Source organism: Tasmannia lanceolata, unplaced genomic scaffold (genome assembly GCF_043159265.1).
Source record: "Tasmannia lanceolata isolate RefF3 unplaced genomic scaffold, GAP_Taslan_0.1 ptg000002l, whole genome shotgun sequence".
NCBI lineage: Eukaryota > Viridiplantae > Streptophyta > Magnoliopsida > Canellales > Winteraceae > Tasmannia > Tasmannia lanceolata.
Window position 1 is genome coordinate 54,450,994 of NW_027518679.1, and position 13,401 is coordinate 54,464,394.

The window sequence follows — 13,401 nt, forward strand, 5'->3', positions numbered from 1 at the left end:
AGTGTATGTAGGTTGTTCCCCCAAAATCATTTCTTTAAGATGATCCCAACCAGGGGTGGAGCAACATGTATGTTGAGTTGGGCCAAATCCTTAATTGGCCCAACTCAATTTGGCCACCCCCCTTTATAAGTTGAAGGCCTGCCCCCTTATATATAAGCCTATATAAGCTTGCCCCCCTTATGCATAAATCCCGGCTCCGCCACTGATCCCAACCCATTAGATCCATACACTACTTTTTCAAAAATACTAGACTATGCGGGCTTACAGTATACTAGAATAGATGGGATCTATTACAATGGCACCTCCCCACACCATTTGATGGTATTTTCGTGGACATTAGAAAGCAAAATTTTATTTCGGCGATTCACCTCATGCCCTAAAGCTCGAGTTTCAGGTTATTAAAACTGCAAAACAAATACACGTGCGATGAACGACCCTGACTTCGGCGGCGAATCAACCGATTAAATCGGCGATGCTTCCAAGAAACCGCGGGACACGGGACACGGGACGCGGGACGCGGGACACTCACTATGCACCAAGTTGCAAACCCCATTAAAATTCAAGCGAAATGTAATCCGAATCCAAATGAAACCCAAATTCCTCCCGCATATCAACCCACGATACCCCCCTCTTTCCCGTGTGCGCCTCATCTCTTCCTCTTGCCCTCCTTATCCGAAAAACCACTCTCGAAAACCGCCCTCAAACTAAAACCAATCTAAAATCCGGTTTTCCGGCTATTCCCTGTAACGCCTTTCATATTAACGGCTTTTACCGCGATAATCGCCCCCCACTAAGTTCCCAAACCCTAACTGCCATCTTTTTACCCTATCAAACCCTAAAACTCTCTCTCTCTCTCTCTCTCTCTCTCTCTCTCTGTATATAAAATTTTCATGGAATGACAGACTATCGCTCTCCGATGATGAATCTCTGGTCAGACGATAACGCATCTATGATGGAAGCTTTCATGGCTTCCGATCTCTCTCCTTATCCCTGGCCACCGTCTACAGCTTCAACTACGGCAGATCCAGCCAGAAACCTCGCCGGAGATCCTGCCGCTGGTCCTTCGTCCTCGTTTTTGAACCAAGAAACCCTACAACAAAGACTCCAAGCCCTAATCGAAGGCGCGAGGGAGAGCTGGACCTACGCGATCTTCTGGCAATCATCTATAGACGTCTCAGGCGTATCTCTTTTAGGCTGGGGAGATGGATACTACAAAGGAGAAGAAGATAAGAGGAAGCGAAAGGTAACGGCGGCCTCGGCCGCCGATCAAGAGCACCGGAAAAAAGTTCTCCGGGAGCTCAATTCGCTGATCTCGGCCGGTGCCGTGGTCACGGATGATACCGTGGATGAGGAAGTTACCGACACGGAGTGGTTTTTTCTGGTTTCGATGGCGCAATCTTTCATCAACGGCTGTGGCCTTCCCGGTCAGGCCTTAATCGCCGGAGCGCCGGTCTGGCTCGCCGGATCCGATCGGCTCGCCGGATCTTCGTGCGACCGCGCTCGGCAGGCTCAGGCGTTCGGCATGCAGACGATGGTCTGCATCCCGTCGGGGGATGGAGTTGTTGAGATTGGATCTACTGATATCATCTTTCAGAGTACAGATCTCATGAATAAGGTTAGGGTTTTGTTCAATTTCCATAGCCTAGAGATCGGATCTTGGATTCCTCCTGCTGTAGATCAGGGAGAGAACGATCCATCAACTCTCTGGATCTCAGATCCGTCCGGAATCGAAATCAAGGATTCCGTTGTTGGCACATCTGCTCCTGTTCAGGAGATTTCCAAATCGATCCAGTTCGAAAACCCTAACTGCAGTAGCTTAACAGAAAACCCTAACCCTAACTCGATTCAAATGCATAATAAGCATCCAAATCAGCACCATCAGACTCCAAATTTCTTCACCAGAGAATTGAATTTCTCCGAATTCGGATTCGAGAGCAGCATCACAAGGAATGGTGGTACTGCTTCACAGACCTGTAAGCCGGAGTCGGGCGAGATCTTGAATTTCGGAGAGAGCAAACGAAGTTCGGGCGGAAATATCAATATGTTTTCGCATCCTCATCAGATTGCAACTGAGGAGAAGAAGAAGAGAGCTACAACATCGAGGAGTAGCAACGAGGAAGGGATGCTCTCCTTCACGTCGGCCGTGGTTTTACCTTCATCCGGCGTGGTAAAATCAGGCACAGGTGGAGATTCCGATCACTCTGATCTTGAAGCTTCAGTCAGAGAATCTGAGAGTAGTAGGATCGTCGATGTGGAGAAGCGGCCAAGAAAACGTGGCCGAAAACCAGCAAACGGCCGGGAAGAGCCACTGAACCACGTGGAAGCCGAGCGTCAGCGTAGGGAAAAGCTCAACCAGAGATTCTACGCCCTCCGTGCCGTAGTCCCCAATGTCTCCAAAATGGACAAAGCATCTCTGTTAGGTGATGCCATTTCTTATATCAATGAGCTCAAAACTAAACTTCAAAATCTTGAATTAGATAAAGAAGGATTGCAATCCCAGATAGATGTCACGAAAAAGGAACTCTTGAATAAAGAATCACGAAATTCAGTATCAGATCAGGAGCTTAAGACTTCGAATTTGGGGATGGGTAAGTGTACAGGAGTTGAGATTGAAGTGAAGATAATGGGATGGGAAGCTATGATCAGAATCCAGTGTAATAAGAAGAACCATCCGGCGGCGAGATTGATGGCAGCTCTGAAAGAGCTTGATCTTGAGGTGCATTATGCGAGTGTTTCAGTTGTGAAGGATCTGATGAGCCAGCAAGCAACGGTGAAGATGTCGAGCCGGATTTACACTCAGGAGCAGCTCAGCTCTGCTCTCTTTTCTAAAATTGCTGAGCCTTCTACTGGTAGATAAGACTAGATTGTCTTTGGTCTACTGAAATTACCTAATAGTAGATCAGACTAGATTGTCTTTGGTCTACTGAAATTATATTGGTGCTGGAAGTTTTAAACCCCGGCCTGCTCTGTAGAATATCAGCTGTTTATGGCTCCATTTCTATTTAGGATTGCAATTGAGAAGAACCCATTTCTGTTTAGGATGCATTGGGCTCTGATTGATGAGGTATAATCGATCGATTACAGCCCTTTTTTGTGTTTGTGCTCAATTTTCCGTCCATGTATATAAATACATAAATCCGTATTCGAATTAGACCGAATAACTATGTTATGGATAGCTGTTGTAGGAGTGTGATTTGTGTTTATTTGCTCATGTTGAGATCACATAATCTATTATTGAAGCTGGAACCAGTAATGGCCACCCCTGATTTTCTTCCATTGTTCCAAGTATAGGACTGGTGGAATCTGTAATGGGTAGTTTTTTTTTTTTCTCAATCCTGTGATGTTCAATTAACTGTTTCTGGTATAATAATCTCCATTGGAATCCCTTTTGAATCTTAAAGTTCATCTCTGATATTCTGAACATGGCATGAACACTTGTATCTTTTATCTGGCATTCCATGCATTTTCATTCTAGGGATTGGATTTTCTCTGGTAGTAGCCATCTCTGATCTGCTATTGAGCTCAGAGCTAGTAACCTGCTAGCATAAATAGAATCAAGCTCTGATTTCTTGCCACAGGTGAATGCCTTATAAATTAATTCTGGTGGGTTTGTTTTTTAATAGATGGCATGACACTCTGTTCTGCTCTGAAGTTTTTATAGTATACTGTTTTCGGTAAAGAATCTATCTTGACGATGTAAAGGTGCTGGTATTTGCTCTCTGTCTTTCTAGTGTCCACTGCTCTATTTCTATTAAAGAGAGATTGGTACAGCTTATTGGGAATTGTAAGAGGAAAAAAAATTCTGAAATGGAGATGTAATTATCAGCTCATCCCTAATATATATAGAATCACAAGAGCATAAAGGTTGGTGCCACCGCTTTTTAACTGTTTCGTAGTCACTTTCATCCTCTCTTTGTGTTGAAATCTCACTAATCAGATTTCTAAGTCAAAGAGTGTCATCAAAGTTAATCATTTCAAGGAGAATGCTGAAGTAGGCCCACACGAATACCTTCAAATTTAAATGGACTGCAGCAGATGATGACCTTATGTCATGATTTATCGGGATTAATAATTTGGTACTTAATATATGTGGCCTTTCCCATTGTTTTGAAGCACATGGTTTTGACATATTGGACACACTCGTTGTGACTTATGAGTTGGGGTGCAACTTGGGCCGGGCTCAACCAGAACCCGACGAGTTCAACCTGATTTTTGCCCGGTTGGGTTGGGTGAAGGCTGGGAAAAGCCAACTCGATTTGTTATTGGGTTTGTTGTTGTGGTCTTAGGGCAATGGACCCGAACCTGACCCGTCCTTTAATTTTATTTTGATTTTCAAAATCTTAGTGCTTGTTTTTTTTTTTTTTTTTGCGCCCTGGGTGAACGTAGACCCATTTTGTAAAAGATGGGTTGGATTAGGGTTGACCCGGGTTTGGTAGGGTTAGGGTTGAAGGAAAGCTACCTCTGGTTGGGTTAGGGTTAGCCTCAACCCAAACCCAAAATCTAATCGGGTGGGTTGGGTAGAGTTCATATCATTTATTAGCGAAAGCTCAACCAGATTGGACCCGATTGTTAGTCGAATGCCTGTTAAGGTGTCTAAACAAGATAATATCAACTGTGGGGAGCAAGAAAGATTAGAGAATATTCTAGTCTTACTTAGGTCTTGGACACGGTGTTTGGTAGGATGCAATCTCACCCAAACACATGAGCACGATTTATAGCCTGACTAGAAATATACTGCCTTGAAAATAGTACCCTAATCCAACATATGGTGCGCTACAGTTGTGTACCATTTAATAAAGATTCCCAGGGCATTCACAATGCAATACGAAAATAGTACAAAAAACATGTCTATCACTACTGCCTTTTTATGCTTAGAAAGCACTTAATTTCCCTTTTGATTATGTATAAACTGTTATTTTCATTTGATTGTTTCTAAATAAAGGTATTTCATCTGTCTCTGTTTCGAGTAATATGGGCCAAGAGATGGATGGATTCAACCAGATTTTTCTTAACTATAATAGTTATGAAAATTTTCTTCATCTGAAATTCTGTACAAATAATGAAGCAGGAAGTTACAGTTAAGTCTTCTCAATGTGTTTGTGACAATGGCGAAAGCTTGACTCGGAAATGATATCATCACTATTCAACCAGGCTTGGATATATGATAATAATGTTCAAAACCGAAACTATTTCTTACAGTTCAAACCTGAGTCATAAGGCCGATAAATCACCTCTCCTATGTTTAACCTACATATAGTATTGTAAAGTATATGTACTTTGAACAACATTTTCTATGAAGATACTTTCTTATATCTTATTTGGGATTTCCTAGTGTCCATCTCAAAAGGCATTTCACAGAACTTCTGTCGTTGCATGAGAGAGCAGCCACATCATCATGAATAATGACAAAATCTGTCGGAAAGTGAGCCTAAGTGGCTGCTCTCTCATGCAACAGATGTTCGGTGATATGCCTTTTGCAATGGACCCTAGCAAATCCCATCTTATTTCACTAGAATTTTCTATTAAGTAATTTTCAAAAAGAATTTTCTATTAAGTATTAGAAATAAGAGATTGTGAAAAACCAACGTAAAAATCGTTACCGAAAAACAATTTACAAGAGATTATAAATTAATGGAAATGATGAATGAGCCCCTTCTCATCACTTGGGACACCAGCATCAGTGTATCAATGACTACAGAGGGGCTGATGTACTTCAAGTCAGATGGATTCAACAGATTGATTGCCACGTACACTGCAATTGGGTGTCCTAGGTGATGAAAAGGGGCGCATTTATCATTTCCCTAAGGGGCCGTTTGGATACGTTGATTTTAGAATCCAAGCTTTTAGTTTGAAAACAGTGTAAAAGAGGGTCTATGATCAGGCTGTTGTATGCTGTCCTGACTGCGTTTCTTGGATTTTAAGTGAGAAATTCAGGTTTTAAAAATTTCTCGTGCATCCTAAGATTTCTAAAACCTATGGGAGGCTCTGCTACTCTCTTGCTGACGGAAAGAAGGGCGAGAAGTCAAAAACGACGGCCGGTCCACCCCTCTTAGCAACAATTTTGAAGAAATCCCGGATTCTAAATCCGCGTATCCTAACGGCCCCTAAATTTATGGGGCATTAGTTAGGAGCATGGTTTTAAATTTCGGTATGGACCGAAACCGAAATTTCCAGAAATTCCGAATTTCGGCCCAAAATTTTGGATTTTGGTGGGGTCCGAAATTAGTACCGAAACCGAAATTTAAAACCTTGGTTAGGGGAGCTCCAACTGTATTAAAAACGAATGAAAAGACAACCAATTGCTGAAATCCGAGAGTTTTCTACTGGTGTGCACCGGTTGTGCAGCCCAAAAAAGTAAACGGGCCGACGTGAATGGGAGGATGGGTATGGGCCCAGACGGACCATTGGATCCAAAGGGCCAGTATGTTAATTGACATCCATTGGGACTATATCCCAAGACTAGAAATTATTTTAGATTGTGACCAGACAGGGCCATAAAATCCGATGGAGTGTACGAAAACACCTTTTCTTTCATTTATGTCTACTCACGAGAGGTAATTTCTTAACGAGGTATTCTAAACGGAAGGGCGTCCATGTAGAAATGGGGTGAAAGAGTGCCCCCATTGGCTGCAAGTACTCCCTTCAGTTTAGAATACCTCTTTCTTAACATTAAAAAAATATATTCAAAACAACAAACAATATTTGAGGAAGTCTGAAGTGAAGAGCGCCCTTGCAGTGAAGGGGAGTCCCCATTGGTTGAAACTTGAAAGTTGCCAAAAGTGTATTCATGTGGGTCCGCAGTACATTTGGGGCCCAGGCGAGTGACCTAATAAAAACTATAACCAGAGTTGTCTCACCTCAGGCGCCTCTACTTGTGTCACGTGATATTCCATTCCTCATTTTTGTTGTATTTGCTTTCAATAGTTTCGTATGATATACTGATATCATATACAACGCCGGCCACGTGAAGTGGATGAATGTTGTCTACTTTTCTATCTCTTTATTTTGAATTTGAATGGTGAGACCGTCAAAGTCGTACAATTTACAGGGCTGCAACTCTGGTCAGGCGGCTCGGGTTTTGAAGAACCCTACCCTACCCGAGAAATAACTCGGGTCGGGTGAAAACCCACGATTTCCAAACCTGGTCCTACCCATGATAAATCTCGGGTCGGGTCGGGTCGGACCGGGTTTTTTTAGGTTGACGCAATTTTTTAAGGAAAACTCTTGTTTGGCAAGGCAACTCAACTCATAGAAGTAGAAAAACTCAAGCATGGCAAACTCTTTAGTGCATTAACTAATAACTAGTCCAAAGAGAATAAATTGATGCATTACCAAATGAAAATGATTATATTCATATGAGATAAACAACAAACTACTTAGTGCGTTAACTATTTAGTTGAAACTTGGAACCCTAGAGCTACAGGGGGGAAACGAACAGAAGATGGAAAGAGCCCCTGTGATTGCTTGTGTGCGGGAGTTTTACTTTTAAAGTAATAAAGTTTTAGAAAAAAAAAAAACACACTATAACTTAAGTAACTCGGGACGGGCCCCTTCAAACCTGGCTTGACCCGAGATTCATGCAGGCTTTTGGATCGTAGACCCGGCTCGATCCGAAACCTGAGAAACATGAGCCCAACCCAAGCTATTTTCGGGTTGGATCGATGCGGGTTGGGGTTTACCCGACCCAAGTTGCAGCCCTACAATTTACATCTTGACTTTGTCTGCTGATTTTCATGACAGCAACAATGTTGCCTTCAGCTGTGTTACCTGGGCAATGACACAGATGTTCTGTTTGCTATTTAATAATTGAAAGGGAAGTGATATATCAGCCCTTTTGATTACCAGGGACACCCAGAGCCAGTGTATCAATGTCTAAAGCGGGGCGGATGTACTTGATGTCAGAAGAATTCAATGGGCCTGATTGCCACGTACACTAGCGCTGGGTGTCCCTAGTAATAAAAAAGGGCGGATGTATCACTTCCCATTTGAAATTGGGCATTGAAAATTTGTATTTTTGAAGTTCATGAATGAGGATACCTTTTCACGAATCAAATTCTGACATATAAAAGGAGGCTTTCCTTCTTTAAATTGTTGTATTGGTATCAAATGTGAATTTATCTATCGAACTTACTATGATCACACCCTTATACTTTAATAAATGTCTATGAATTTGCTTTAGGATTATTTCCATTTAACTACTGAAGCGCATCTTGGGTGATTAGATACATGGATTTTGTCAAATGTTTGGCAATAAATTCTGGATCTTCGTAGTCATAAGTGGCATAAAATGTTCTAATTCAGAGGGTTTTCTATCTTGCTACCGTTCAGAACTTACTGCCTTGCCTTGAGCTTGCAGTCCAGAGGGGTTTGTATATTCAGAACTTAACAAGCGTCCAAGATGCTCTGTGGCCCTGATATGTATTTTTAGGGTAAGGGTGTCTCTGACATTCATTGATACCGGTCCTGACAGATTGATTTTGCTATTCTGCTAGTGTTACATTCGAGGCAATGGATGCAAGGGGATTCCATAAGGTGTTGCTTGTCTCAGCGGATTTTATCTAGTGACTTTTTGAGAATTTACTACTTGAATTACATTCCCTAAATTTGACTTCGGATTTGTAATTTTTCATCTGGAGAGATAAAGTTAAAGGTGAGCATCTTGAGATTTTAGTGACTTTAATTTGGATTTGCTGTTCGGCATTGAGACTGTTTTTTCTAGTGGATTTGATAATGGAGTTGTCGTGGAAGGGGGTGTGGTGTTCGACGAATGTCATCTCTATTCCCTTCATCAATTCTCCTATCCTACCTAGGTCTATAATTTCTCTATCAATTCCATTACCTTCTCCTTACCCATGAGGTTCCAACATTTGATCCAAATAAGGGAGATGATATTTTCACTCCCCTGCATTACATGCACGCTCCCCTTTTAATGTGATTTGACATAAAGTTGCCCACTTTTCACGTCAAATCAGGTTAAAAGGGGTCGTCAAATCAGGTTAAAAGGGGAGTGTGCATGTAATCCAGGGGGTGAAAATATCATCACCCACATGAAAATTGTAACCCTCTTTGTTTCTTAGGTTGATGCTTAATTATTTGGTTTCCCTTTGAGCACCATTCTTCTCTTTTATATTGGGATTTAATTTCGTCTGAGAATGAAATAATTTAACGTTCTCTTGGTTTTTTAAGGTTGATTCCCAATTTCTAAATTCCCTATGAACATTTCTATATGGATGTCGAACCATTATCTCTTTTTATTGGGAGGCTTTGTTTTAATTTATGTATTCCCTTTTTCTTTTCGAGCGGGGGATCTAATATTTAAATTATAGGGATTTGCTAGCATATAGCAGATTTCACGGATGGACTGTTGCATGTGAGAGCTGCCACACAGGCTCACTTTTCAATAGATTGTCTTTATTCATGAGGTGGCTGCTCTCACATACAGCAGTCCATCTCCGAGATGCCTTCATTATTTAGGCCAATTTCACTGATCCAACCATGCCTTGACAATTACAACGCTCTCCACTCCACCTGATCTCTCCAGAGAATATGGTGAAGGCAGGGTGATTTAGTGCATTCTAAAGATTCTCAGCTTATCCTTACCATGGCATTAAACCCGTTTCAACACAAACTAACAATTAATCATTGGAATTATTGAATTTCAACTATAGATTCACAAGGTAAATCAAATTTGAAAGAAGATGAAAACGGATTTTGGGCAGTTATAGAGGCAAAGTAGTTCAAAAAAAAGAGAAGGAATGCTAACATGGACCTCATCATTTTTGGTAATGGCACAAAACCAGTTTGTCTCTTCTAATCAATCTGTCCATGACAGGCTATCAGCTTCTTAAAAAACATTCTAAATTAGAAGGAAACCCAATAACAATGGGATGAGCAAACTGGTCTTGAGCCTTTCCAATTGATTGCAAGCACCGGGTTAAGAATTCCTTTCTATTAAAACCACCATGATGCTCCATAAAAAAGACCAACTGATGTTAAAATTCACGAAAAAAATCTAAAGAAAAGAGACAGAGACTTCAAGTTCCTCAACTAAGAACACCCAACAAAGCGAACAAGACAAGCAGACAAAGAGGAATGGAAAAGAAACCAAACGAATTACGTGAGAAGACGAGGACATCTAATCATTGATTAGAATCACTTAGATGACTAATACACCAATTCTAAAAGATGAAATTCGCATTCAAACCCTTCAGTAATTGATTAAAAAAAAGGACATCCTGGTTGTCGAGAAAATAAAAAAACAATACCCATCACAAAGTAGCAGCAAACACTTGTGTGCTGCTTGCTGTTGAGTTGTTCGAGTAAGGAGTGAGGCATTCTTCAAGTGAGCACATGAATGTTTCATGGATGGATAGTTGATGTTACTTCCAGTTTCTGGCAAGACTGAGCATTATATATGAACTATGGGGCAGGTTTAGACTAAAGAGAGGCTGAACAAGATTGTATTTCAGATAACGTGCCGAGACTTGTTGATGTATTTGAGGCTGTTTTAGTAGAAGACTTTCTATACTTACGCTTGTTATTGCTTCTTTGAATTAACAAATGATGTAAGAATTAGAACCTGAAATTCTGAGAAGTAAAAGCTGGCATGCTTTTGCTCAAAAATGTAGTCTACACGTCTTCCAATAGTTTCAACATTTCAAACCACATTGTTGAGAAACAATGACTTACTGGGGGATTTTGTTTTCATAAAGTGTTAATTCATAATTATTGGAGACAATGGAGGGGCTAGAAGTCTATTGCTGGACATGAATTCACTTGATGGCCACAGCCTCATATGAAACGTTTATGTTTTTTTTTTTTTCAATTTGTTCAATGTAAAGTTAGCGGGCAGATTAGTTGTAGAGGGGGATTTGGCAAATGTAATGAATGAAAGGAGATAAAATGGGACCTTGGGGATTGGATCGTTTTGTAGGGGGAATGAAAAAATTGGGTAGAGTTTATGCACATACCAAAAAGTATTAATGGGTTAGTTGATAAATTCGCAAAAACAGTGGTGGTGGGTAAGGATGTTGTGTATACAGAGCAATTGCTTCCGTATGGAAGTCCATTTGTAATCTTCTCATCAAGTTCCGTGACGAGAGATGTTGTAATCAAACTTCAAAGAACTTCACCATTGAACACTTTTTAACGAAAACATTATGTCTATGGGGTCGTTTGGATACGTTGATTTAGAATCTTGGATTTCCTCAAAATTGTAGATGTGAGACGAGAGAAGCTTCGACTGAGACCGAAATTTTCCGAAATTTCGATAATTTCGGTCCGAAATTTCAAGAAAATACCATTTAAAAAAAAAGAAAAAGAAATGTTACAAAATTTCGGAATTTCGGTACGAAACTTTGAAATGGAATACCAAATTTTGGATTTCACGGAAATTTCGGATTTCGGTGGGGTCCGAAATAGGTACCGAAACCGAAATTTAAAACCTTGCATGGAACGCCTAAAATTGTCCACAATTCCCATCTAGGTTAGATTTCATGTCTTACATTTGAAATTCAGGACTTCAGAGGTCTGAGCATAATAGGCAGTGGTATTGGAAAGCCGCTTTATATGGACACTTCCACCGCAGAAGGGTCGAGATTGAGTTATACAAGGGTTTGTGCGGAGGTGGACGCTGGAAAGGAGCTCCCATCAGTTATTCATATACAAACTGTTAGGTCTAAAATTGGTAACAGGTTATGGTAGGGCCGGAAGGGCTGATCTGGCAAGCCGCGGCTGAAGGGCTAGTGGAGTCCTGCGCTGCACAAGGGCACAGACAAGAAGACAAAGGGCTCGGCCGGACAGACCTCCAGTGTAAATTCTGCCCGGCCGAGCCGCCCAGAAGGCTTAGACAGACAGACCTCCAATGCAAATTCTGCCCGGCCGAGCCGCCCAGAAGGCCTAGACGGACAGACCTCCGGCGCAATTTCTGCCCTTCCAGGCCGCCCAGAAGGGCTTGGATTTATGGCAGTAAGCTTTCTTGCTTCTCCAAGCCGTCATAAATGGCTCGGAGAACCAGGGGGCAACTGATGGGGTCCAAAATCTGCAACCAATCGGCTGTTGACACGTGGCCCTCACAGGGACCACTGCAAAGCCAACACCTGTCCCTGCTAGGTATGACGCCTGGACCAATCAGGAACTTCCACTTGCCCCTCCTAGGTATGAGACCTGGTCCATACAGGGGCTACCACCTGTCCTGGACAGGTGGCTCAGAACCACTATAAATAGCCTTCACTTGTGCTAAGGTGAGGGATCTGAAAATCAAAACCCTAAGCTTTTGCTCTGACATTGCTCTGCACTCCTGCTCATACTGACTTGAGTGTCGAAGCGCCCGTCCGGAGCACCACTCCGGGTTGGTCCTCTGACCCTTTGTCTTCTTGTCTGTGCCCTTGTGCAGCGCAGGACTCCACTAGCCCTTCAGCCGCGGCTTGCCAGATCAGCCCTTCCGGCCCTACCATAACCTGTTACCAATTTTAGACCTAACACAAACCTCAACAGGAAGTCTCCCAAATTGTTGAATATGACTGGAAGCCGTCCTCGTGCAAGACATGTAAAGATTTTAATCACACAAATGAAAACTTTCCAGTGGCAAATCCCAAACAGGAGAAGATGGCCTCTAAAGCTTCTAGACAAGTATGGGTGCAGAAGAAGAAAATACCCTAAGAAAACTTGGAAGAAGACATAGAGCTGGAGGAATCAAAAAAGAAAAGCACATGAAAGGGAGGAACCATTCCTTTGAAGAGATAGCCATCAAGAACTCATTCAGCACTTTAGATAGCTTGCAGGAAGACCTCCACACAGAGGAACCAAAAATGGAAGACCAACCGAAGGATAAACTCCAACCTTTCCAAGAAATAGCCATTAAGAACCCCCCAAGAAGAATGGAGGGTTACTTAATAGAGGATAGTGATCAAGCCATCACAGATGATGAAAATGAAGAAATGAAAGAAGACCTTCAATCAGAAGTGGAAGAAAGAAATCTCGACAATTCAAAATCTCCAATACAAGATAGAACCTCACCACAAAAGAAGGCACCATCCAAGTCCCCGAGTAAAACTACAGCACAAAGAAATCATAGTGCTCACAAACCCCATGAAAATTGAAGAGAGGAAGAAGGTAAGTACAAAGAAACACTAGAATTTGCGGAAGAGCCAAAGAGCTAGGAAGTTTAGTAAGAGGATGATAGACGCCCTTAGTTATCAGGAGTTAACGAGTTCCTTACGCTTCCTCTTTTCCTTGGACTGCTTCAAAGGATAGGCCTTCTCGTTGTTTTCTCAGTATGTATCGTGATAGGGTTAGTGTTTGTATACTGAATGTATCATCTTTTTCATTCTAATAAACCGGTAGGGGTCCCTGCTGTTATCGTGTGAAGGTTCCACCCGCCAAACCCCAGCTTACCTATAA

General features: G+C 41.8%; 1 protein-coding gene across 1 annotated transcript; it reads left to right on the plus strand.

The window, feature by feature from the left end:
* Nucleotides 1–581: 581 nt before the first annotated feature.
* Nucleotides 582–3,384, plus strand: LOC143879235 (transcription factor MYC2-like). The gene is made up of 2 exons (XM_077381508.1): nt 582–2,843; nt 2,889–3,384. The coding sequence occupies exons 1-2, from the start codon at nt 896–898 to the stop codon at nt 2,906–2,908; spliced, it is 1,968 nt and encodes a 655-aa protein (XP_077237623.1). The 5' UTR covers nt 582–895; the 3' UTR covers nt 2,909–3,384.
* Nucleotides 3,385–13,401: the final 10,017 nt, after the last annotated feature.